Source organism: Ursus americanus, chromosome 14, assembly GCF_024610735.1.
Source record: "Ursus americanus isolate L20-20 chromosome 14, mUrsAme1.1.p, whole genome shotgun sequence".
In the NCBI taxonomy this organism is placed as follows: domain Eukaryota; kingdom Metazoa; phylum Chordata; class Mammalia; order Carnivora; family Ursidae; genus Ursus; species Ursus americanus.
The window spans coordinates 43244375-43269821 of NC_142140.1; the positions used below are offsets into that span (position 1 = coordinate 43244375).

At 57.8% G+C, this 25447-nt stretch overlaps 1 protein-coding gene across 4 annotated transcripts in view; it reads right to left on the reverse strand.

The window, feature by feature from the left end:
• Positions 1-1726: 1726 nt before the first annotated feature.
• The window catches only part of SLC25A42 (solute carrier family 25 member 42), a 28530-nt gene continuing 4809 nt past the window's right edge, over positions 1727-25447 (reverse strand). The window contains exons 2-8 of one of the 4 annotated variants that reach the window (XM_087867146.1): positions 13234-13348; positions 9335-9440; positions 7594-7619; positions 6598-6764; positions 6099-6215; positions 5376-5527; positions 1727-4006 (exon numbers count right to left, since the gene is read on the reverse strand). In XM_087867146.1, coding sequence (XP_087723272.1) covers positions 3699-4006; positions 5376-5527; positions 6099-6215; positions 6598-6764; positions 7594-7619; positions 9335-9440; positions 13234-13314 — 957 coding nt within the window. In that variant the 5' untranslated portion in view covers positions 13315-13348 and the 3' untranslated portion in view covers positions 1727-3698. Of the gene's footprint in view, positions 4007-5375; positions 5528-6098; positions 6216-6597; positions 6765-7593; positions 7620-9334; positions 9441-13233; positions 13349-13432; positions 15789-15817; positions 22657-25447 lie in introns of those variants that run through there. The other 3 variants (XM_087867147.1, XM_045778807.2, XM_045778810.2) reach the window with 3 other exon arrangements.

Consider the following 25447-nt stretch of genomic DNA (forward strand, 5'->3'; position numbering starts at 1 on the left):
GACCCAGACAGCGGGCAAAGGCCTGGGAGCAAGAAGTGAAGGGGAGAGAAGAAATGCAACAATGTTGAGAGGAGAGGCCACAAGTCAGGGGAGAAGGAAAACAGGGCGGTTGGGGCTGGGGGCGGGGAGTGGCAAGGGGGAGGAGAGGTAGAGGGAGAGCGTGGGGAGGGGACTCGAGGATGAGAAGGGAGGGAAATGGAGATGACAAAGTAGAAATTTTGCAGGAGGAACAAAAAGATGAAAGATGGAAAACAAAGGGGAGGGGGCAAAGGAAATCGGAGAACTGGCCCAGAAGAGTCTTCCAGAGTTCTGGGAAGAGACTCTGGAGCAGAGGGAGACCCTCATGGGATCAGGTGATGGGAATCCCCCAGGACCGCAAGTTTCCAGGTGCTGCCAGATAAGAGCCCCATCCCAAGGCACGTGTCTGGAAATTTCCAGAATGAAGACCAGCTCCCCACCAAGACAGAACAGGTCACACCTAGTGGCCCAGGTATCAGAGCTGATGGAGCGTTGTCTCCTAGTTCTGCTGGTCCACACTGCGGCCAGCACCCCAGGAGTCCGTGAAACCCACGCCCCGACCCCCGCTGGTACAGCCCTCCCCCGCACCAGCAGCGGCAGTACCTCTGGCCACCTGCCCCTTCGCTTGCTCAGCCAGGGCTATGCGTACTCGCATCTCCCAGAGCGCAACACCCTGCGGTTTAGGGACACAGAGGAAGGTGGAAACGCCTCAAGAAGAGAGCGTGAGTGGCGCACGTGTCAGGCACAGCAGGTACGAGGGGGTGCGGCACCGACGGGACGGCCAAGGCAGGAGGAACCCGTGGCGGCCACCGGCTCTCACTGCCGTGCGTTAAACCACAGACATCTTGCACGTTCCTTTTGGGACACATTTCACAATTGGAAAAAAAAAAGAATGAGAGAAACGAGGTGGAACCACAAACAGGAAAATAGGGAAAACAGACGGGGGTGGTCACGATCCTGTGTGGTCGGGAGAAGTACTCCGTTTCTGTTCCCCCGGCTCGCCGCGCTCAGCACCGCAGGTCAGCGCTTCGCACGGGAGGGGACGACTCTGCCCCAAAGGGACACTAGTCAACGTCTGGAGACAGGTTGGGTTGTCACGACTGAGAGGGGACAGGGACGCTACTGCATCTGCTGGGTGGAGGCCAAGGGTGCTGCTCGACACCCTGAGGTGCCCAGACATCAGCAGCGCCCAGGCCCAGAGACTGGTAACCGAAGACACCTTGGCAAAAGGAACCGGCGGGCCGACCTACTCACCGCAACCCTTTCGTGCAGTTTGAGTTTTCTAGAAGACCCGTATGTAGTAATAATTCAAACAATAAACACATTAAAAAGATTTATTCAAGGGGTGCCTGGCTGGCTCAGTCCCTAGAGCATGCACCCCCCCCCCCCCCCCGTCCCGCAGCCAGAGGTGGGGGAGGGGCAGAGAGAGAATCCGGAGCAGGCTATCCTGGCCTGAGCAGAAACCAAGAGTCCGCTGCTTAACTGACTGAGCCATCCAGGCACCCTGACCATGCGACTCTTGATCTCAGGGTCTTGAGTTCAAGCCCCATATTGGGTGTGGGGCCTACTTTAATCATAAGTTTATTCAAGAACATATTTAAAAATCTGTCAAAATAACCTCAACCTTAACCTTGTTTTTGGCTTGGGGGGGAGGCGGGGGGGCGGGTGGAGATTGGGGTTCAGAGCCGAAGAAGAGGACGTGGTCAGAAAAAAAAAAGTCATTTTAATTTTTATTAAATATACTCTCTTGGCACAAATCTTTAAAATATATAAACATTATATATAAACAAGGTGTCTTCATGGCATCAAAATGTAACTCGAGATTCGGATGGCCACCGGTGGGAGGGGCGTGGCCACGGAGGGCACCGCCCAGCTGTGTGCCGGGCTGGGTGGGGGGGTGGTTGCGCCGAGGCCCACTCAGCTAGCTGAGAGCCACCTCGGGGAGGCAGGCCGGGGCCAGCAGGACCTGGGGGCCCTCCCCTCTGGGGCCCAGCCTGCAGCTCAGAGAACGGTGCCACCCAACCATTCATTTGGTCTCACCTGCCTGGGGTGGCCCCCCAGCCCCAGCTGCTTTCTCTCGCCCGGGGGCCCTTGGGCCCCACCCCATCTCCCTGTGAGGGGTCCCTGCCTCTCCGGCCCCTCCTGGGCACTGGGCAAAGCCGGGAGAGGAGGTGGGAAGCCCATCCAACAGACCAGACATGGGACCCTGGGGACGAGACTCAGGCTGGCCGGTGGACACTTGCAAGGAAGGACAGAGAGAGGGGTCTTCACACCTGCAGGTCCAAGGCAAGAACAGAAATGGGACAGAACACAAGGGAGAAATGAAAGTCACGACTGGAAATGTGCGTGGGGCAAACAGGCCCTCTCAGACCCTTTCACACATGGCAGCTGGGGAGCGATCTGGTCACCCTCTGGTCACTCTCCGCCTGGAGCCAGAGCGGGCCCTTCAGGGTTTACTGTGACTTGACCTGGGGGCAGCCAGATTGAAAAGCAAAACCAAAAGAAATCAAGAAACTCTACGTGTTATTCAGAAATGGGTGTTTCTGCGTCCCTGTGACACCTGGCAGACCCCAGGGGACCTCTCCATGAGACCGGCTCCCTGGGGGTGTCCTGGGGTACCCCAACTTTCCACCCCCAGGCCACACGCCGACTCAGGGGCTCCCACTTCAGGAGGATCAAAGCTGCCAGTCACCTCCAGCACTCTGTTCATGGAAATCAGACCACCCTGTGTGCCTTACACAGTCCTGCGTCCTGGCCAAGGGCCCACTCCGGTGGGGCGCCAGGGAGCCAGATGCCACAGGCTCCCCGGGAGCCGCTGTGCCTAGGGGCCGAGGGTTAGGGCCTGAGGCCTGGCCTCTGTCGGTGCGGCCTGTGGGACAGGGGTGGGAGCTTCCTGGCCCAGAGGAGGCGACCTGGGTCCCCAGTTCTCAGCAGATGCCTCCAGGTTAGGACTCAGACCCAAAACTGGGCGATTCCTCAAACTCTGCTGCCCGGGGGAGGCGCGACCCTCCTGGGAACATTACAGGTTGGGTGGGTGGGCAACAGAGGGGGAGACCCACTCCCGGGGCCCCACTTTGGCCATGGAGTCCAGGATCCAAATAACGCTCTTGGGAGAAGGCTGTTCCCGAGGAGGCTCTGGTGACAGTCATGTCACCTGGGAAGTAATGGCAAAGGCAGGACACGTGGAGGGGGTGGGGGGCAAGAGGCTGTTTTTCTAGCCCCAGCTGAGCAGAAGTCTGGCCCCACCTCACTGGGGCCCGGAGGCCGGGCCTCTCTGTACACTCTGGGGCTCCCTCCCCTCCGTGAGCACAGGGGCAGGTGGAGTCTGGCTCCGGGCCCAGGGGGCATGGGGTCACTAGAACCAGGAGCACATCCAAGGTCACAGGGCGCCAGGAGGTGGCGCTGGTCACTCCCAGCTCAGGGCATTTAGGGCAACCCTTCCAGGAGGCAGGGCCAGCCCTGGGGAGGAGGGTTGGGGAGAGCGCCAGAGCCCCCGCCCACCAGGCCCAGCATTGCACTTCAAGGGCCGCTGGCTTCGGGACCAAGGCCAGGCCCGCCAGCTTGTTCCCCGGGGGAACGGAGCGCACCCTCACAACACAGGCTCAGAAACAAAAGGGGTCAACGGGCCACCGCGCGTGGCAGCTCGGCCCCCTGGCCCGAGAGCAGCCGGCCGCAGGTCCCTAGCTCTGCAGGTGCCGCAGCAGGATCTGCATGAGGTCGAAGGTGGTGAAGCTGATGCCCACGGCGATGGGGCCCTTGAGCCAGTTCATGCTCAGGCCCTTGTAGAGGCCGCGCACGGCGCCCTCCTCCCGCACGATGGCGCGCAGCGTGTGCAGGATGGAGGCGTGCGGGTGACCCGTGACCCCAGCCGTCTGCATGCGTCGCCGCACCACGTCCAGCGGGTACGAGGCCGACTGCCCGATGAGGCCGGCACAGGCCCCGAATATCATGCGCTCGAAGGGGTAGGGCTGCGGGCGGCCGCTGTACTCTGCGGGCGAGGGACAGAGGGGCCGCGTCAGCGCGTGGCGGGGGCACCCAGTGGGGAAGGCACCCGCATCTGGCGCTCACACGGGCCCACGCTCCTGCCGTCACTGCCGTGGCTCCAGACCCCCTGGCTCCCCCCACTCTCGGGCCTCCCCAACCCGGCCTCCTCACCTCCCAGCCACTCCTTTTGAGAAGAAAGTTTTTAAATAGGCAGAAATGCTCGAATAATCATTAAACCAAGTCCTACCACCCAGAGCAAGCTCATCTAATCACTGGTTTCCCATCTGCTGCCCTTGCCACCCCCCTCCCCGGGCCTGCTCCGTGGGACCCTCTGCAGGGGTGCAGGGGCATGGTGAGGGGTGAGGGGAGCAGCTGCCCAGACAGGACGATCGGGCAAGAAGCTGCCGGGAGGGACGCAGGAGGGGGCAGCAACCAACAGTGGGGTTCTTTAACAATGTGTGCTCGCGGATTTAACAGGAGGAATTAAACCCAGTGAGAAGGCGCTATTCACTCTGCACACTGGCCGAGCACGACGGAATCCACCAGCACCCGAGTTGGGTGAGTGCGCGGGGACAGGGCTGGGGAGAGCGGGGACAGGGCTGGGGAGAGCGGGGACAGGAGTAAATCGCAAAACCAGGGGCTCACATCCAGCACGCAGAGACGGGGTGTCTGCTGATCACTGACAACCTGGAAACCCCTAACGGCCCCCAGCAGGGGAGGCTCGCGCCACCACTAAAAGGACAACAACGGGACAGCAGCTCGGATATGACAGCGCGGGACTCAGAGGCGGCCTGGGGCCCCGCGGCGCCCCTCGGAAGTGCGGGAGGCAGCTCTACCGGCTGCTGTTCCTCACCAGGAAACACGACAAGGCATGGTTCCTGGGCACAAGCAAGTGTTTCCAACCACCGTGAGAGACAACATTCTTAGACGGCGGCCTTGGAGGGAGCAGGGCTCAGGCTGCTCAGGGCTCAGGGAACACGGGACCTCGACTTCACCTGGAACGTTTGTTTTAACAAAAACCATCTTGGAACACTGTTAACACCTGGTCCCCGGGGGCAGCGGGTTCGGGTGGGGGTGGCTGTATACTGTTCTCTGTGCCTTTCTGTGCTTTCCGAATTTCTCAAAATTACCACCACCCATGAGGGCCCTTCCCCTTTCGGCTAGGTTGTACCCGGACGCTCTGGGCACGAGTGGCTGCCACTGCCCTTGGTGACACTCGGGACTTCACCAAGTTGGTCTTAAAACTCGACAGGCACGAAAGGCTGGGAGTCCAGCTGGCTTCGTGGCGGCCTGGTGTCTGTCTCTTCTGACCGGGACCTGGGCCGGAAGCCTGTGCCTCCCAGGGCGGGGGACGCCCCCCACCGGCTCCTCACCTCTGTGCAGGCTCTTGAGTGTCTCGTAGGTGAAGAAGCTCAGCCCTGCGTACGGAATGACCCCCAGCACAGTGGGCGTGAATCCGTGGTAGAGGGTCTTCAGGCCCTCTTCCCGGGAGATGCGGATGAAGACGTGAAAGATGTTGCTGTACCTGCAGGACCGGGGGACGGAGCGGGTGAGCCGTGGGCACGAAGAGGGGGCTCAGCTCCCCCTGCGGTCAGGCAGGCCAGGGGCTGGTGTGACGCTTGCTTTCTTTAAGGAACGTGACCACCTTGCGAAGCTTTGGCACTGGAGGGGGACTGCGTGCCTCAGGCCGTAGCCCACCTTCGCTGCCCAGATCACTGTGGGGAGCAGCGCCCGTCTTTCAACCGTGGGCATTTGTGACCTATCTGTGCTAATTCAAAATGAAGACTTTGGGGGGCGCCTGGTGGCGCAGTCGGTGAAACATCCGACTCGGTTTCGGCTCCAGTCACGATCTCAGGGTCATGCGATCGAGCCCTGTGTCAGGCTTCTCGCTCGGTGTGGGGTCTGCTTGGGATTCTCTCTCCCTCTCCCTCTGCCCCTGCCCCCCACTCTTTCTCTAAAAATGCATGGATAAATCTTTAAAAAAATGAAGAAAACTTTTGGTTTGATGTAAGGAGAAGCTGACCGCCAGGGTCAGAGAAACAATTACAGCCTTTCTGCAGCAGCTGCAGAATGGCAGGCCTGGCCCGGGGACTCACATTTCCTTTGGGGTCACGGCCATCCTGGCTCTGACCAGGTCCAGGGGGTAGGTCAGTGAAGCAGCTGTCGTTCCAGCCAGTGCGCCCGCAAGGAGGCGGGGCCAAGGGGGCAGGGCTCTGAAAGAGGGGGAGGAGAGAAAGTGAGACCCACCCCCCCAAGACTTGGGGTGCCCACAGGTCTCAGCCAGCGCGGAGAACCAAAGAATGGGCAGGGGCTGGCTTCCTCAGGGCCCAGCGATGGGGTCTCTTGGGTGCGTATCATTTTGAGGTTCCCGTGGCTGCCTCTCCTTCCCATCTGTCTGTGTGGATGAGTGACGTGCTCCTTCCCCACAGACACTGCGGGGCGCAGTTGGGATCACGGTCCCGCTGGGACTTAGGGTCTGAGAGAAGCGCAGGCAAACGACAGGACTTCTGCACGGTGAGCATGCGGAAGATGGGAGGGCAGGGTGATGGGATGGAGTGGGAGGGTTTTGGGGGGCGGCTGGGGGCGGGCACTCACTCTCCGTGGAAGCCATAGTAGCGACCCAGGATGCGCTTGTACTCCTCGTGGGCGCTGAACTGGATGGCGGCGTAGGGCACCACGCGCACCATGGTGGCCGAGTTCCCGCGCCACAGGCTGAAGAAGCCCTCGTTGAGGTAGGTGAAGTACAGGAGCCGGAAGGCCTCCTGGGGGGAGGGGCAAGGTCAATGCCCCTGCCTGCCCCGCTCCGGCTCCACGCTGAACACCCTCTTTGGTCCACTGTGACTGGGGCCCACATTATCGATCCCACCCGGCCCTGCCTCCCCACATTCTCTGGGCCCCACACAGGGACCCCTCTCTCCCTACTCTCCTGACCTTATGAACAGTGAAGTGAGCCAGGGCAAACCAGGTTTGCAGATGACAGTCCCACACAGAGGGTGTTCGATCGGTCTGTCCCACGGTCTAGCTTTTAAAGATATTCTTTATCTTTTCCCAAGAAGGTAATGCCTGCCCTCTGTTTAAAAATGAATCAAATGTGGGACAACTAGATGGCTCAGTCGGTTAAGCGTCTGCCTTCAGCTCAGGTCATGATCTCGGGGTCCTGGGATCGAGCCCCACAGCAGGCTCCCTGCTCAGCAGGGGGTCTGCTTCTCCCTCTGTCCCTCCCTCTCCCCCTGCTCTTGCATTTGTACTTTCTAATAAATAAAATCTTTAAAGAAATGAATCAAATGTGAAATTATGGGTTTATAATTCCAAGTCCTCTCCCCACCTCCCCAAGGATGAGGGGCTCCTGTTAGTTGCTACATCCGGGCAGAGCTTGGGGTGCCAGGACAGGTGGCCCCTGCCTTGGGGCCTGGTGGGGAGGCCTCGATCACCTGGCAGCCTGGGAACTGGCTCGTGGGGGATCCAGAGGGAAAAAACACTTGGAAAAGCCTCTGCCTCCACCCCTGGGCCACGTGTCTCTACCACCTCCTGCCAGCCCAGCAGCACACGGTGATGGCCCCGGAGCCTGGAGTTGGGGACCTAGTAGCTCACCTTGGCAGAAAATCTTTTTGAAGACACTGGAAAAACAACAAACAAACAACAGAGACATCAGATGTGAAGGACAGGCCCTCGGTCCGTGGGACCCCCAGTGCAGGGGCTGGGTCTGAGCACAGGGACTGAGAACAGCCACCGTGGCTGCTGCCCCGCCAAGGGCTGAGGTGCGGGGCCTTCCCGAGCAGGGCCGCCCTCCTCCAGCGCCTCCTCACCGCTGTGTCCCCACCCCACCTCACTCCCGGCAGAAGTGAGGGTCTCCGCAGAGGCCCCCGGCTAGACTCCAATTCAACCAAACCCCTTCGGGAAAGGCCTCCTAGCCGCCAGCTGTGCAGAGCAACCAAGGGGCCTGGGCCTCTCAGAACAAGGCCCGGACGTGTTCTCTGCCTAGAGCCCGCCCTCTCTTCTCACAGGTGCGGGCGTGGCACCCCTGACCAGCCTCTCCCACCCTCGATGGCTGCCACCTCGCTCCCCGATGCCACGGTGCGCCCCCCTGGCAGGGGCTTGAGCCGCTGCGGCCAGAAGGGGTCATGGTCATGCAGCCTCCCTCTGCTACTCCCCGAGTGTCTGCGGAGTGTCTGCCATGTTCCCCGGACACCCCCGCGCTCCCATCTGTGCGGACGTGTGTCCACACCGACACCACCAGTTAAACCCAGCTCCCTGCAGGGCGCTACGCTGCACACTCACTCCGGGTAACAGCACTGCCGACACACGGGGAGGCGGGTGCTCAGCCGCACGCCCTTTCCCACGGCAGCTCGCTCCTTCGGGAGGGTGATATTAATGTCCTGTTTTGTGGATGAGGAAACTGAGGCACAGGGAGGCTAAGGGACCAGCTTGTGCAAGTGGGGACAGCCCGGCTTGAATCTGCAGTCCCTTCCTCCCAAACAGTGGAGGGACAGGGGCCCCAGCTGTGACACCCTCTTGTGGGCACCGGTCACTGTCTGTGGGAGCAAAGGTCTCATCTTCAGGGGACACTGTGGCTGATTAACCCAAGGAGGTAGCGTGTTGGTCCTATGAACTGGGCCTCCCTGAAAGATATGTCCGTGTCCTCGAGCCCAGTACAAGTGAAGGTGACTTTATTTGGAAACAGGGTCTTTGCAGATGTAATTAAATTAAGATGAGGTCATACTGGAGTGGAGTGGGCCCTAAATCCAATGACAAGTGTCCTTATAAGAGGAGAGGACACAGACACGGAGGGGAAAGCAGAGACTGGGGTGCTGTGAGCACAGCCAGGGATGCCCGGAGCCCGGGGCGCTGGAAGAGGCAAGGAGGGCTCCTCCCCTAGAGCCCGCTAAAGGAACCGACCCGCTGGCACCTGGATTTCAGGCTTCCGGTCTCTGGAACGTAAGCTGCCTGGTTTGTGGCCCTTTGTGATGGCAGCCCTGGGGTGCTGACAGAGCTTCTAAGTGGATTTTAAAGAGGCAGTTTTTTTTTTTTTTTTTTTAAGATTTTATTTATTTATTCAACAGAGATAGAGACAGCCAGCGAGAGAGGGAACACAAGCAGGGGGAGTGGGAGAGGAAGAAGCAGGCTCATAGCAGAGGAGCCTGATGTGGGGCTCGATCCCACAACGCCGGGATCACGCCCTGGGCCAAAGGCAGACGCTTAACCACTGTGCCACCCAGGCGCCCCTAAAGAGGCAGTTTTAAAGCCAATTTGCAGCTCGGTTTGGGGTTGTGGAGGAAGAGGACTGCTGGGAAGCATCTCTGTCACACAGGACAGACGGACAGAAAGCATTTACCTTGGAAGATGATTTTGGTTCGGTCCAAGGGAGCTACCGCCGTTTTGGCAAGAGCACCAGCCAGGGCCCCAGACAGGAGGGAGCTGAGAACTTGCCTGTGATCCCTCTGCAAGAAAACACACGAACACAGTCTGTCATGAGAGAGGGACAGGGGTCGGCTCTGCTGGGGACCTCCCCCAGGAGGAGCATTTTCCTTCTGTCCCTGGCCGAGGGCTGTAAAAGGCACAGCTGTGCAAGTGTCACAGCCCTGCTGGGCCTGGGTCACAGTGGGGCACAGGGCAGGCTGAGTCCACCAGCCACAGAACCTGAGTGGGACATAGTGAAAACCTTCTGGGTGACAGAGACCATCCACATGAGAGGTGACCCACTCGTGGGGCTGTCCCATGAGTTTCCAACTTCTCAGAGACGGCCTACAACAGGACTGACCCCAAACCGATGGGTTACCCCACCCCAAGTGCAGACTCTGGCCGTGTCCACCGCCTGTGTGCACTGGACAAGGGTCCTTGTGGTCTGGGGATCAGGCTGTGGTATCGGGCAAGCATTCCACAACTTTCCATCAGGCCCACAGTGGCTGGCATCTGTGGTTCTTTATCCAGCCGAGGTGAGGGTGGCGGTGACGGTGGCCGGCCTGCATCATGAGGCCAGCCTCAGAGCCAGCACTTTCCCGAGTCTTCTCGAAGCTTCCCATGAGGAGCTGCACAAGAAGTCACCTGCTCATCAGGTTGGAGTCTCCATTCCCCCAGCTGACTCAGCCACAGAACTCTCGCCAAGCAATCACGGGGAGCGCAGGGGACCAGAGGGGCCCCCATCTTCCTTGGCTCCGCAGTGAGGAAAGATGGTGAGGGGTAGGTCATTCAGTGATCCCAGGAGTCCCTGGAGTCCGACAGGAACCAGGTGCCCTGAGGGGCCTTGGGACACACGTGTGTGTGGGCAGGCATGTGTACAACACCCCCTGCCCCTGGGGCTGCCGGTCCACGGGGAGAGCCAGACATGAACTAAGGTTTTAGACGAATGTGTAGGGGCGCCTGGGTGGCTCAGTCAGTTAAGTGTCCGACTCTTGATTTTGGCTCAGGTCATGATCTCAGGGTCCTGGGAGCGAGCCCCACATCGGGCTCTGTGCTCAGTGTAGAGTCTGCTTGTCCCTCTCCCTCTGATCCTCCCCCTACTCGAGCTCTCTCTCTCTCAAATAAATACATTAAATTAAATTAAAATGCATAGAGTCACCAATCCAGAACGGCTGTAAGGAGAGGGCTTAGGGTCCCGGGAGAGCATGGGGTCAGGGGTGAGGGGCTGAGGCTGAAGGATGAGGTTCAGCTAACTGGCGTGTGTGTGTGTGTGTGTGTGTGTGTGTGAGACTGTGCAAGAGGGGGAGGAATGGAACACCCAGGGGCCCTGGTGAGAAGAAGCATGCGTCCTCGGGGACCACAGAAAGGCAGGGTGGCTGACACAGGGAAAGGGAGGGGGCACAGGGAGGAGAGGAGATGAAAGACGGGTGGGGGCTGGACTCCACGGAGCCTGGGGGCTTAGCGAGCAGGCTGGTGTCTACCCAAAGAGAAATGGAGACGCACGGAAGGTAGACAGGCCTTCTGAACTGTAACTGGAGAGGAGGCAGCGCCTACAGAAGCTCAGGGTGGAGGGGCGCCTGGGTGGCTCAGTCGTTAAGCATCTGCCTTCGGCTCAGGGCGTGATCCCAGAGTCCTGGGATCGAGCCCCACATCAGGCTTCTCCGCTGGGAGCCTGCTTCTTCCTCTCCCACTCTCCCCGCCTGTGTTCCCTCTCTCGCTGGCTGTCTCTCTCTCTGTCAAATAAATAATTAAAATCTTAAAAAAAAAAAAAAAAGAAGCTCAGGGTGGAGAGATGGGGGCTGGGACCAGGGGACAGATAAGGGGCATTTGGGGGGTACAACTGGCAGCCTGGGTCTGAGTGGGCATGATGGGGTCCAGGGCCACGCCCCAAGTCTGCTCAGCGCAGCGGGTGGATCAGGGTTGAAGGGCTGGGCTCCGAGTCTGTCCGCACGCTTGGCCTGAATGTGGGCTCTGTCCCAATTGCCTGCAGTGACCGAGGGCCTCTCTGATCCCCCTTTCCTCACCCCTGACACACTGACGTGCTGTGTCCTGGCCAGGTCTGGGTGTTCCCCGGGGCCGCCATGCCCTTCGACCCGGCCCTGTCCCTGGAGGGCTTCAGGTCCTTTCCCCTAATGCCCCCAGGACCTCCTCCAGTAACCCAGCCCTCCCCTCCCTAGAGAAATAATTTCCCATGGCAGTGCTCTCCCTTCCAAGTTTCTGAGGTGGTGCTTCACCACGGGATTCCATCTTCTCCTTGCTGCACGGAAGCCTGTCACTGGGGGACCTTGCCTTTTCTGGATCACACAGCCAGGCTCTGGAGTTCTGGCTCCACCCCCTTTGTGCAGTGTTCGGTGGTGCTGCTGGCACCAGCTCCGAGCCCCAAGCGGCTCCCAGTCTCCTCTGGGAATCAATGTGATGACCATTCCCTCGCGGGCCGCTGTGGGCAGAGGGCGCACCCCACGGACGGTCTATGTGCCCTGCGGCTACCTGAGGCCGAGCCAAGGTGCCCCCTCCATGGCCTTTACTAGGGCAGCGTCCCGGGCAGCCTGCGGTGCTCCCAGTCAGAGGCTACTTGCGCACGCCGGGCATGCGTGTCTTCAAACCCCTCACCCAGGGTGCGGCGCTCCGGGGATGTGGCACGAGCCCGACTCCTGTGCTCAGTGGATGAGCCCGCCGCCACCTCTGATCAATGCTCCCAGTGACTCTTAAGTGACCAGGGCCCGTGGATTCTTTGAAGAGCTCGGCCCAGGCGTCACGGAACAGCCCGGCTCCATACCCGTCATATGGAGAGAGCCCGCAAATGAAGAACGAGCCAGACAGCCCAGCAGAGAGAAAGCGGGCGATCCACAGACGGGAGCCACACAGGCCGCGAACACTGCAAGAAGGTGCTCAGGTCCCTCACCAAAGACACGGGACTTGACAGAGTAAGCCCCCCCTCAGGCTGGCCGAGCGACCAAGACGGAGGGCGGACGTGCTGGCCAGCGTAGAGGAAAACCAGCACTGGCTGTGTCCCAGCGCACGACGGACATCGGGCCTCTGGCCGGGCACGCCTGCTTGGTGGGATCCAGCCAGCCAGCGGCTGGGGAGTTCGCTAACCCGTGTGGGACAGGTGCACCTGCTCTGGGGTTTGGCCTTGCTCCCCCACATCCACCCCCAGCGTGGTGACCCTACAAACCAGTCCTCCTGCCCAGCTGGTGCTTCCCAGGGTGACCTCAAATTTGAGGAAAGCTTGGGAGGGCAAGAGGATGATGCCACTTTGGCGTTTGACCCCGTGGACTTTGAGAATGGCCTGTGGGCCCCGGAGCTGGGTTTCTGCATGGGGCTGGGTCAGTCTGTGCTCCAGGTTCAGCCAGAAGAACCTCTACTGGCTTCTTTGGTGAAGGAGGCCAAGGCTGATCCCCATTCTTTCAAAGGGAATATACCTTTTCTTCAAGCGAAGGTGGAATCAGAGATGAACTTCAGAGGAGACTGGGAGCTGAGAGCACACCCTGCAGGCGAGCGCCCGCCCCCACAGCGCCCTTGCCCATGACTAACTCTCTCGCGCTCACAAATCCCAGCGAGAAAAGGAGATCAAGGACACCTTTTGACATCCTAGCCAAATTTGGGCGAGGTTCTGGCTTCTTACGAAGTGGCTGGGCAGATAGGATCCACATCACGAAGGGGACTTTAAATGGAACAGAAGGTGACCAACCTGTACCCCTCTCCACCAACGGCCTCCCAACAACACAGCTGTGCCCAGAATGCGTGTGTGTGTGGGGGGGCATCTGCCATGGGGTGCAGGAGCACAGAAGAGGGACCTCAGGAAAACGCCCATCGGGGAGGCGGGGTACTTGCCTTGGAATTGACGGGTGAGGGCAGGATGGCCTCGGCATCCTCACGCACACGCGCCGTATTCTCCTTCACACCATTACCCATTCCAGGCCAGCTCTGGGCGGCAGGAGACTCGGTCCTGGGAGAGAGGGAGCATGGTGAGACCTGGTGAGAGGAGGGCCAACCCGACCTGCCTCAGGCCTGTGACTCATCCCTGAGTCACCTGAAGCCAGAACTGCCCTAGCAGGGTGCTCTTCACAGCCTGGCTTCCGTCTCCCTGCAGGGGAAGGACGTGGGCGACGCGGGCACCTGCCTCCAAATGCCAGTCCCCAGCGCAGATTGCTTAATCATTGACAAAAGTCCTTCTCATCGGCTCTCCGATTTGATCACAAACAGGCCTCTGAGTTATCCGTTTTTTTTTTAACCTAGTACCATCCTGGCAGATGGGCTCAGAGAGGGGAAGCCACCCCTGGCAAGGTCACACAGCAGAAGGCAGAGTTGGCCCCAACTGCCTGGACCCGAGCACCCACTGGGCTTTTGTCAGCTTGGACCTGAGTAGCTATCCACAGAAACACTTAGAAAATTACTCTTTTTCCTACTGCAAGTTTGCCGGATTTTTCTGGCCAAGCTTACAGTAAAGGGTCCTAATACTTGAGGATTCCTCCCTGGAAACCTACATTTAACACCTAGGTGGAAGTACCCGCAAAGCTCAGCAAAGCTCGGCAAACCACAGTGAGGGGAAGACAGAAAAAAGGATGACGATGCGAGCCATGTATTGGGGTTCCTGGGAGTCTCGTTTCCTGTGCTTTAAGATTATCCAATAAATCAACACGCTTTCCTTGTAAAATGATGCAAATGATACAGACATCCCAGGGGCGGGCTGCGAAGGCCCCTCCTGCCCTCCAGGTCCTCCCGGGCACCCACGTCCATGCCTGGCAGAACGTCCTAGAAAGCACACACAGGATCCCCCTCCACTTGTCCTCTGCTGCTGTTTCCTACCTAAAATGGGTCCTGGCTCCAGGAGGAATGGCTGCTTCCAAGACAGGGGAGGGACGGGCCTGGAGCACCCCGAGGTGCCAGGGAGGAACCAAAGCAATGCGGGTGTGACCACGGGAGAGGCAGGGCAATCAAAGAGCTGCCAGTGGCCAAAGCTGGAACGCTCTGAGCGACAATTACTGGATTATAGCCCAAGGTGTACAATAAATACCCACAAGTCCACAGTTAGAAATAAATAATTAGGGGCGCTTGGCTGGCTCAGTCAGTGGGGCATGTGACTCTTGAGCTCAGGGTTGTGGGTTTGAGCCCCGCGCTGGGTGTGGAGATTAAAAATAAAATCTTGAAAAAAAAAAGAAAGAAAGAAATGACTGAATACATAAAAAATACATGGGAAGAGACAATCTCCCAGGCAGAAGAACCCCAGATCATTTGTGTAGCTGCTTTGCCCTTGAGATGGGGTGTGGGCTGCATGTGGTGACTTCCTTCCAAGGAGTCCAGCATAGAAAGGGGGAAGGGAGTGACTTTACAGCGGAGACATCTGACAGATGCCACCTCAGCCAGGTGATCAAGGTCAACATCACAGTGAAAAGTCAAACTGATGGCACGTGCTGTGGATAGGTGTGATGAGGGCACTTCGCCTGTGTGGTCCTTGTTAAACCCATCACCCCAGGCCAACCATGAAAAAACACTAAACAAATGCCAGTTGGGGAGCACCCTACAAAACACCTGACCAGTTCTTCTCAAACCTGTCAAGGTCATTGAAAACAAGAAAGTCCCACAAACGGTCTCAGCCCAGAAGAGCCTAAGGAGACGTGACGACTAGATGTCAGGTGGGATTTGGGGACTAGAAAAGGATACTAGGGAAAACTGAGGAAATCTGAATAAACTATGGCCTTAATTAATAGTCATCTATCAGTATTTGCTCATTAGTTGTGACGAAATGTACCAAAGTAATGTAAGATGTTATTAGTAGGGGGAATTAAGTGTGTGGGGTGTAGGGGAACTGTTACCTTTGCCAATTTTTATATAAATCCAAAACTTTCACAAACCCACAATGAGAAACTAGGCCCTAGGGAACTTTTCAAGCCAGCTGCTGGTGTATTAGCTTGTGGGGGGCACGGAGACTGGATCATCCCCACCCGCAGCGTGGACAGCTATGGCTCAGCACCATCCCCGATGCCGTGGACCCCAAGGCATGGTCCCCACATCCGGGCACGCAGAGGGATGATGCAGCCTTTCTTAGGGCTGTGTTGGGGGCATGGGCATGCTGAATGCGGACACAGTCTGTGAACGTGCCCTCCTGAGAAAGGATCCAGCCCTCTCACCTCCCAGCCTCACGCGGCTCTGGTCTGTGGCCTCACTCTCCCTCCAACTCCTGCCCCAAGTTCCCTAGGACACAACTGTCCGTCCCAGGCCAGCTGGTGGTGCTCTGCACTGGACAGGCGGTGCGGGCGCAGAGGGGCCGCCCATTGAGCCTGGTGGACCTTTCTTCCCTCAGTTGTCTGACTCCAGGACCTGCTGCGGAAACTCAACGCAGACCGTTCACGAAGGGGCCTTGGCGTGGTGGAGGCGGACAGAAACAAAGTCACCACACAGAGCCATGCAGACCTACGAGACTGTGTTGCTGCAGGTGACAGAGTGCCCGAAGCAAGTCACAGGAGCCCCGCAGAGACATCTGCACCCGCAACTTGTGATCGGATTCCAATGCCATTGGGAAAAGGGTCTTGCAGATGTACTTAAGGTAGGGCTCTCCACATGAGGTCGTCCTAGATCATCCCCCCATCCAACGTGATCTGATAGGACAGAAGAGGAGACACAGACAGGAAGGCCCAGTGACCACAGGCAGAGACTGGGCTGATGTGACCACAGTCGGAGACCCCTGGGAGTCCCCAGAAGCTGGTAGAAACAAGACCCCGCCCTGGAGACTGCAAGGCCACACACACCTCAGTTTTGAACTTTTAACCTCCAGAATTATGAGAATAAAAACTGTGTTGTCTCAGGCCACCAGTCTGTGGCGACTTGTTACGGCCACCACAGGACACTAAGACTAAGGGCCCTTTTTAGAGAGAGTGGGGGGGCTCCGGGCCCCCAGCCCCGCAGAGTGAGCAGTCTCTGACTGCCAGCTGCTCACCAGGGTTCAGCGCCTCCTGGCAGCTCTCCCAGGCTCACAGGGTGGAGAGGAGATCCTTGCCCTGGGGGAGCGAGGGGGGAAAAATCTCAAGACTTTGTCCCTCAGGTGAAGGCTAATTTCTCTAAGAAATAAAGAGTTCTTTGCTCTTTCAAATCAGTTTAAAAAAACAAAACAAAACAAAACAAAACAAAACAAACAACCTAAGACAAAAGAAAGGCAAAGAAACAGCCAGGTTACCAGGAAACAACTTTAAAACAGGACCAAAAAAAAAAAAAAAAAGATAGATGGCTGACTGCGCTCCCAACGGAGAAAGGCAGGTGGAACCCGGAGCGAAGGGCTGTTTGCAAGTGCGGTGGCAGTAACGCAACTGTGCCATGAGACAGGGGTGGGCAAGGAGGGAGGCTGGGGGTGGCACCTCTTTGCAGGGGGGTCTGGCAAATGCCTTGGAACGTGTGCTGCTCTCCAGACACGAGCATGAGGACTCGGGGGCCGCTAAGGCCACTGCCAGCTGCTGCTCCCGGCGCAGGCCTGGAAGGGAAGCTACGCTGAGGGAGGGGACAGAGGGAAGGCGTGACTCACATCCCCACGGGAGAAGGCCACTCAGCCTGTCACTAATGAGCAGACCCCATCTTGACGAAGTGACCAAGGTCAACACCACTGGTGACAGGGCCTACAGACAGCTCGCCTCCCCCACATGGTGGCCCAGGAAGGACACGCCGTGGCTTCGGCGGGATTCCTACCAAAGACTCAGGGCCTCAGGCTAATCATGAGGAAGCGGCGGACAGACCACACCCCACACCGAGGGACTCTCTCCAACGCTGGACCCGACCGAGCGGTTCTCAGCAAGTCCGAAGGCTGCGGATGATGAGGGAAAGAAACGAGGAGCTGTCACGGATCAGGGGAGACGAGGCAGACAGGATGACGAGTGCAACGGGACGGCCTGGACCGGCAGGAGCACATGAGGGGAAGCACTGGGGAGGCCCGCATCCAGGCTGGAGGTGAGCTCCTGCACGGCGTCGGGGCCTGTTTTCTGGGCCACATGACGGTATCCTGTATGGTGCTAACTAACACTGGGGGAGGCCGTACGAAGCATCTACTGGAACTCTTAGGATTTCTGCCACTTTTCTGTAAGCCTAAAATTATTTTAAAATAAAAAGTTAAAGAAAAAAATGCCTTATGAAAACCACGAGCTTCTGGATGAGCCAGGGGTTTCAGAGAAACACTGCAGATGTCTGCGGCCATGGAGGGGCTGGCTGGCTGATCTGGCCCCTCCTGGTCCACTTGAGGGCTCCAAGCCAGGGGCTTAGCGTCTTGGGCTGGGGAAGGGGGCTGGCAGCCACGGGAACCCCGGGCAAGGGACTGGGGCTCCTGGTTTGTGGGGAGACCGGCGCCCTTCTTGGCAGGGGGAGCTGACCCTGGCCTCTCTTGGGAGCAGGGTGTTGGAGGTCAGCAGCAGCAGGGCCTCAGGCTGAGGCCTTCACCCAGGGCCCATCTGTGGCTCTGCACGTGGGCTGAGAACAGGGTGAAGGCAGACGCTGCACGCGATGAGACCATGGCGGTTTTATTAAATCCCTCTGCTCCTGCGCTCTTTAATCTGGCCGCCTTCACTACCCATAGGGGTGCTGCTCTACCGATGGGGAAACTAAGGCGACAGGAGTCCCCTGCTGGAGACCACTATGGTGACCATCACTGCCACCAGCAATGAGGGGCGTCATGGTCACTGGTTTATCTCTCCACTTTGCTGACGAGACACGGAACAACTTGGGTCAGACCAAGGGCAGAGGGAACTCTAACCTTGACACAGGACTCCAAAGTCATGGCCATATCCTTCTCCATGGAGCCCTGGCCCCGCCGGCCAGCCTCATACCATTTCATCCTGAATGCTTCTCCTAGAGAACCACGTGCCCCTTAAGACTTTGCTTAACCCGAAGGAACAGCAGGATAGGGAAAGCAGGGTGGAGGGCCTGGGTGCCCTCAGTCATCCCCTGAGGGCAACCTGTAAGGCAGAACACAGACAACCTGTTCACAGAAGTGTTGCGGACCTAAAGGGACAGCATGGGTTCCTGGGCTGCAATCCAAAGGGCCCAGGGCTCTGTCCCTGGGACGTGAGCCTGGGAGAGGCAGCCAAGGGCCAGAGGGGCATTCCGCAGGGGCAGAAATCAGAGTCTGCATCACCAAAGTGGGGCCCTGGGTAAGCAGTCGCTGCTGTGGGTTGGCACCTGGCAAAAGGAAGGTATGGGAAGAGGTCCCTGGGGGACCTAGGCCTCATGTCTGGAGGCCTGAGAATTTCCAGTCTTGAACTTGGAAGACAGCCCTGGTCTGCTGGCTCCCACAAGCCTGGAAGAAGCCAGCAAAAATCATGTCAGGGTATTGACAGCCTGGGCCTTGCATGATTTGAAAAATCTAACATCCTGGACACAACTTAAGAAAATGAGGTACACGGGCAGGCTGGGCATTTGAAATGCATTTTGAAACATGGACATTTGAAAACACAGACAGGTCTGACTGGGAGGAATCCCGGCTGCCCTACGTTCTGGACGTGGGGCCTCACATGAAACGTTCCTCAGGGCCTCCAAGGCTCTGGTTCCCTGGCAGTGGAGGTGATTAGGGGCAGTGGACAGTGACGCATGGTGGTGTCTGATAAAACAGAAAAATTAGAAGCAGGAGCCTCTTGAGACCCACCAGTGCCATGGCCCGCAGAGTCAAGAAGGGCGACCATGAAGAGGGAGCCTGACCCCAGTGTTGGCCTTGAAGGGGGCCTGGGCTGGCCTGGCGGGTGAGACTATCATTACTCCTGTTCCAACATGATTGCCCACAGAACTCCAGGCTTTGCTCCGTTTGGCCAGTTATTCCCCCAGTCGCCCTTTTCTGCCTCAGAATGTCACTCCCTCATGCCCCCGGCCCATTTGTCTGAGGTGTTTCCTCACCATACACCTGGGTTGTGTGGTCTCAGGAGGACCTCGGAGGTGAGGAGAGGTGAGCCCTCCTCATGATGTGATACCTCAGAGCACAGACTTAGCTCAGGTGAGACTGACTTGCAACTCTTGGGTAAGGTAGGGTCTGCCAGCTGTCTGTCACCCTCCTGAGTGACCCTGTTCCAGACTCTTCTCTTTGGAACCAGCGCCTCGTCGGGGTGTGTGTATGAGAGGAGTTAAGCTCCCCTCCCGGGGAGGGAGAATCGACATACATGACCAGGAATTCTTACACAGGAACTGTGGTCTCTTCTCCCCACCTGGCTCACTTCTTCAGTCATTTCGTCAGATCGGTAGGACCGTGTGGGTGACCACTTTCTGCTCTGGGTTAAATCGAGGTGCTCTGTTACTTATTTGCTGCTCCAATCTTCCGATGCTGGCCACAGGCCGAGGCGTCTTCTGCCCACTGCAGATGGAGGGGCAGGTATGGTGGGGGAGGGGAGCAGTGGGGGGACTGACACCACGCAGATGACAAGGGGTAGCCCACGGGATCCCAGTAGCTGCAGGAGCTGCACCAGGTGCTCAAGGACAGGTGTTAACGTGCGCCTGTGGGCCCCAAGCCCGACTTGGCAGACACGGAGGTGAGGCAGGGTGGCGCAGGACCGGGTGCCAGCTCCTGTCTGAGGCCCAGCTCTGCGGCTCAGCATCCTGCTCCTTGTAGCTCCCAAGTCTTCCCTCCACCCCACTCGCTCACTGTGCTCCTCTGGCCTTTGGGACCTGCAGCCTTCCACAGGGCACTCTGGGTTACCTGGGGGCGGGCAGGGGGCACCGAAGGAAATTCACTCCTTTGCTCCAAGTAAGAGGAGCTGGTGCTGCTGGGCAAGGCCAGGGCTTGGCCAGGCTGGGAGCCTGTGAGTGGGGGCTGAAGGTTCTAGAATTCTCTTGTCCTGACACTTGGAGGGATGGTCCAAGAAAGGGGAGACTAAGGCCTGCTCTGGTCCAACGTTTACACCGCTCTGGGGTTGAGTCTGATCAACTGTGTGCCTGCTGCGTACACACGCTGGGGAGGTGGCACCGCGGTGGGCGGGGGAGATGGAGCGGCGAGTGTGCGCACACAGCCCACGGGGAGGCTGCCGAGTGGCACTCTGTGGCAGGAGAGATGCAGGGCAGGGTCTGTCCTGGGGTCTGGGAAGGCTTCCTGAGGAATGCACAGGGTGGGAGTGGTGGGAAGGAGCACCCTGGGTGGCCAGAGCAGTGAGAAAGGGGACCCCCAAGGCTGGAGCCAGCTCAGGCTGAGCGCACACAGGCCATCGAAGGTTCTGCTTGTGGGAGAGCACAAAACGCTCCCACCCTCGCAACACTCCTGCTGGGGCTTCCACCTCTGGACCCCAGCCAGGATGACCCCCACATGCCTCCCCCAGTGCCTCTCCTCAGCGTTTGAGACCCTGAGACTGCATTTGGGAACTCTGAACACCGGCACGGTACTACGTCCTATCTCACGGCGATGTCGAGCACCTTCTGTGAACACAACCCAGACGGCCACCCACAGGAGAACGTGTTCTCGCACGTGGTACAGTCACACCACCGGGTGCCACACAACAACAGAGAAGGTGCATGCTACCACATGCAACGACGGGGACAAATCTCGGCCATAACAGTACACAGTGAGAAGCCAACGTGAAAGACTGTACCGAATGAGGCAAAGTAAAATGCAAGCACAGTCATGCAACGTGGTCTGTCCACACAGTGCCATGTCACTGAGCTTTAAAGAGGAAGGACACTCTGACATATGACACGCCGCGGATGAACCTTGATGACATCATGCTAAGTGAAATGAACGAGTCACAAAAGGACGATACTTAATTCCGCTTCTATGAGGTCTCTAGAGTCCTCAAATTCACAGAGACAGGAACCAGAACGGAGGGTGCAGGGGCTGAAGGAGGGGAATGGGGAGTTAGGGTTTCATGGGGACCGAGTTTGAGTCTGGGAAGATGGAAAAGTTCTGGAGTGGGATGGTGGTGATGGCTGCACACCAGTGAGAATGAACTCTACACAACGCAAAGTTGAAATCGGTGTGTTTCACGTTATATACATTTTATCACCATTAACAAAAATCCAGCACAGAAAGTAAAGCATCAGTGGTGATAAAGATCAGACCAGGGTTAGCTTTGGGAGGCAGGACAGGGAGGGGTCACAGAGGAGCCAGCTGGAGGTTTGAAGCGCTCTGTATCTCGATCCGGTTTCACGTGTGAACACACATGTAAAAACTCCTTGAGCTGTACACAGAGTTACTCACTTTACTGTACGAAACTTACATCGCAACAAAATAAGTTTAAACATTAAAAAAGGAAAACCCCAAAGCCACCCAGCCTCTCCCAGGCCAAACGACCGTGAGCCTGAGTACCGTGTTCTTAACTCCCAGGGGACTCTAACGGCACCAGAGGGACCACACGCACTGCTCACTGTTGCTCACCTTCCTCCTCACCTGCGACGAACACCTGCTGAGAATTTTGGCAATGACCAAAAGCCTGGAGGAGATGTCTAAGCTTCTAGAAGGCAGGCCACACGTGCAGTGCCTATCTGGCCCCCTTCTGGAGATAGCACACTGGGCAGCCACCCACTCTGCCTCTATCACCTTGGAGGAGGGGGGCTGGCCCTTCCCTTGACTCCGGGGTGACCCAGGTGACCCTCAGTTTGGAGCACTAGACCCAAAGACAGGGTGTTTTGAGGGAGTCACTGGCCAGAGAAGTCCTCTTTCTCTTAGGAGGGAAAGCAGGTAGGCCCTGAGGGCAGCTGACACAGAGCCAAGGCCAGGGAGGGAGGAGGGTGGATGTCTGCCGAGCTGGGGTATCCTGGGGCCCAGTGGTGCTAGAAGAACCTGGGAGCTACCAAAGAACATGGAAGGTGCCAGAAGCACTTAAACTTTTCCCACCCTGGAGCCCACAAAGTTCCCCTTCCAGTTTAGCCAGTCTGAGATGGGTTTCTGTCCCCTGCACCTCCCAGAGCCCTGACCTGTGTATTTCCCGTCCACTCTTCCAGCCCTGTGCTGCGTTTCCAACCATGGACAATGGCCCCAGTGGGCCCAGCTCCAGTATGTTCTCTGGAGGTACCTTTAACAGGTACCCATGACCTGGAACTCAGGTGCCAGAGTCTTCCCCAGCAGCAGGGTTAAGAACGAGGGGTCATGGGGCGCCTGGGTGGCACAGTGGTTAAGCGTCTGCCTTCGGCTCAGGGCGTGATCCCGGCATTCCGGGATCGAGCCCCACATCAGGCTCCTCCGCTATGAGCCTGCTTCTTCCTCTCCCACTCCCCCTGCTTGTGTTCCCTCTCTAGCTGGCTGTCTCTATCTCTGTCAAATAAATAAATAAATAAAATCTTTAAAAAAAAAAAAAGAACGAGGGGTCAAGTGCAACGGGGCCACCTCCCCCCCCCACCCCATGCCACGGGGAGGCAGCAGTCACAGACCAGCCCTAATGAACAAAAATTCATTTTTTCATATATTTCTGTTCAGGCAATCTCTCTACTCATCAAAAAGCAAAGCAGGATGGGGGGCAATTCCACAAACATGTTGCGCGGCACTGTCTAGGAAACAGGAACCTGAGGTTCTGGGATCCTAGGGAGCCCAGTCTGTGAGCCCCTCGCTGCAGCAGTCCATGTGTGCATCCATCCCGATACATGCATGCATGTGTGCGCGCGCACACACACACATGTGCCTGACTCCCTCAGAAGCTCCCTGGCTGGGGCCACCATCCTGTTGGTGAGAGCCTGCGTGCGCCACCCCCTGCCACCCCCAGAACGAAGGAAATGTTTGCACAAACGGGGGGAGGGGAGGCAGTTTCTCAGTTGATGGAGTTTACAAGCAGTCAGGGAACAGATCCTGTAATCTCTTAGTAAACGGAAGCCAATTAACATCCTATCTGCCTGTTGATAAAGGCTGTTTTCTTTTCCAGTTAATGGGCATTAACTTCTGCCATCAAGAGAACGGTAGCATCTTACATAATGGCTGTTCCCTGTTAACCCAGACCCGGCCAGCTGTTGGGCGTCTCTCCCCCGGCTGCATTCCCTTCTAAGCGTGCCTTTCAGACAAACTGGCCTCTGCAACCTTGTGCTGCAGTCTCTATGGGTCACTCAGGCATCCGCGTCCTGAAAGACACAGAACACCCTACTGTCAATCACTGTCCTGGGTCCTTGCAACACAGGGCTGCTGACACCTGTCACCAACTGCACTTGAATGACCTACAACAAACTAAGGCCCTCAACACTACTCACACCCCTCTGATAAGAGGGTGCACTTGGGTAAAGCCCTCACCCCGAAACTCTTGTGTTTTGCCACGGGGAGCCTAGCACAGTGCTTGTATCTACTCAATGATTTGCTGGATGAGGTAATTAATTTTTTGGATGTACCAAGTTTTGCTTTGGCTGTACTCTCCCCACCCTGTGCCTGGCAAACTCCACCGCATCCTTCAAAGCCCTTCCTAAACATCCTGGCCTCTCCTCCCAAAACTTAGTTGTTCTGCCCTATATTGAGCACTCCGTGGCTCCCTGCTGCACGAGACGGGGGGCCACTTTCCACTGGCTCCCCTGCTGGGCTGGGGGGGGTCTGTGGAAGGCAATGGCCTGGGCTATGCTCAGGGTCCTTGCTTAGCAAGCAGTCAGAGGCATATACCTGCCGACAGGGGCTTTTGCTATCTGTCTCCTGGCCCTTCGGGCACCCTTCACACGGCAGCGAAAATGTACCTCTTCTATGCTGTCCGCCTCATTCCCCAAGTAGGAGCACGTACAGGCTCCCAGCCACACCATGCTGGTGTTATGGGAAGATGGGGTCCAGTGTGTGACCTTGGCCATGTTACTAAACGTCCCCAGGCTTCAGTTTCCATCCATCGCCATCTTCCTGAAGTGGTGCGGCTCAAGTGGGTCATGGGTGTGGCTAAGTATCATTCTGCCTTATAAAAGGAGTCAGATGGAGCTGGGACGGAGCTCATCTCACACTACCCGGCCCTACTGAGCAGGCCTCCCCAGTTCCTAGATCTCACCATTCAGCCTGCATCCCCCATGCCAGTGCCTCTGAAAGAGCTGAGCACTGGTCCTGAGTGTCCAGCAACCCCCCACCCCCTGCTTTCTCCAGGTGGGTCACGGGTGTGGCTAAGTATCATTCTGCCTTATAAAAGGAGTCAGATGGAGCTGGGACGGAGCCCATCTCACACTACCCGGCCCTACTGAGCAGGCCTCCCCAGTTCCTAGATCTCACCATTCAGCCTGCATCCCCCACGCCAGTGCCTCTGAAAGAGCTGAGCACTGGTCCTGAGTGTCCAGCAACCTCCCACCCCCTGCTTTCTCCAGGTTCATCTCCCCAAAGTGTTAAACAGAAGCTGGCTGGTGGTGCCCTGCTGCCCACCACATGACGACGCTTTGGGAAGCAAGTGCTCCGGCCAAGCGCTCTGCCCATGCCAGCGCCCCTGCCCGGCACAACGGGAGGTGCCGTCTCCCACTCTGACATTCAGGGCTAGCCGACACTTGGCTTTGACCCATGTGCTCCAGGCCAAAGGGGCTGCTCACAGCCACCAAAACTACCCCTTCTTCAAGGCCTGGCTCTTACACGTCCTCTTGCCAGCCCGAGGCTAGACCAGCCACTGGCTAAGGCCTGACCGGTAATGGGTCCTGTCTGCCCATGGCACTGGAAGCCAGGCCCACCAGCCTGCGCCCTCCCCTCTTCCGGCTACGGCATCTTCCTCCAGCTCTGAGCTGCTACACCAGGGGTTTCTAGGACACCTGTCCCAGAATCTCCAGGACATTTGTGCGGGATTCCTGAGCTCCAAGTTGGGGCCTGCTACAGTGAGGCCTGGGAACCTGCCCTTTAGGTCGAGGACAAAGACTGCAGACTGAGTGGAGCTTGGGTTAGCATGGCTAGTTAATACTTAATCAAACATACATATTCTCTTTTTCCACTCATCCCCCAGCAAAGGCACATGACCTGGAGATGGCATAACAGTGATGACATCTGTCGGGAGCACTTCATGGGGACATTTCATCAGGAAAGGCTTGCAACTGGTCACAAGGTATCTCCTGTCCTGGTCCTGGGCCCTTGTGCTGGGAAGCACGGGCTGCTAAGGGCTCTGAGCTCAGGCATGGTGACTGTGCCTTGCTGGACATGGCCTCAAGGAGAGTCCCCTCCAATGCCTGTCATGGACTCCATGGACCA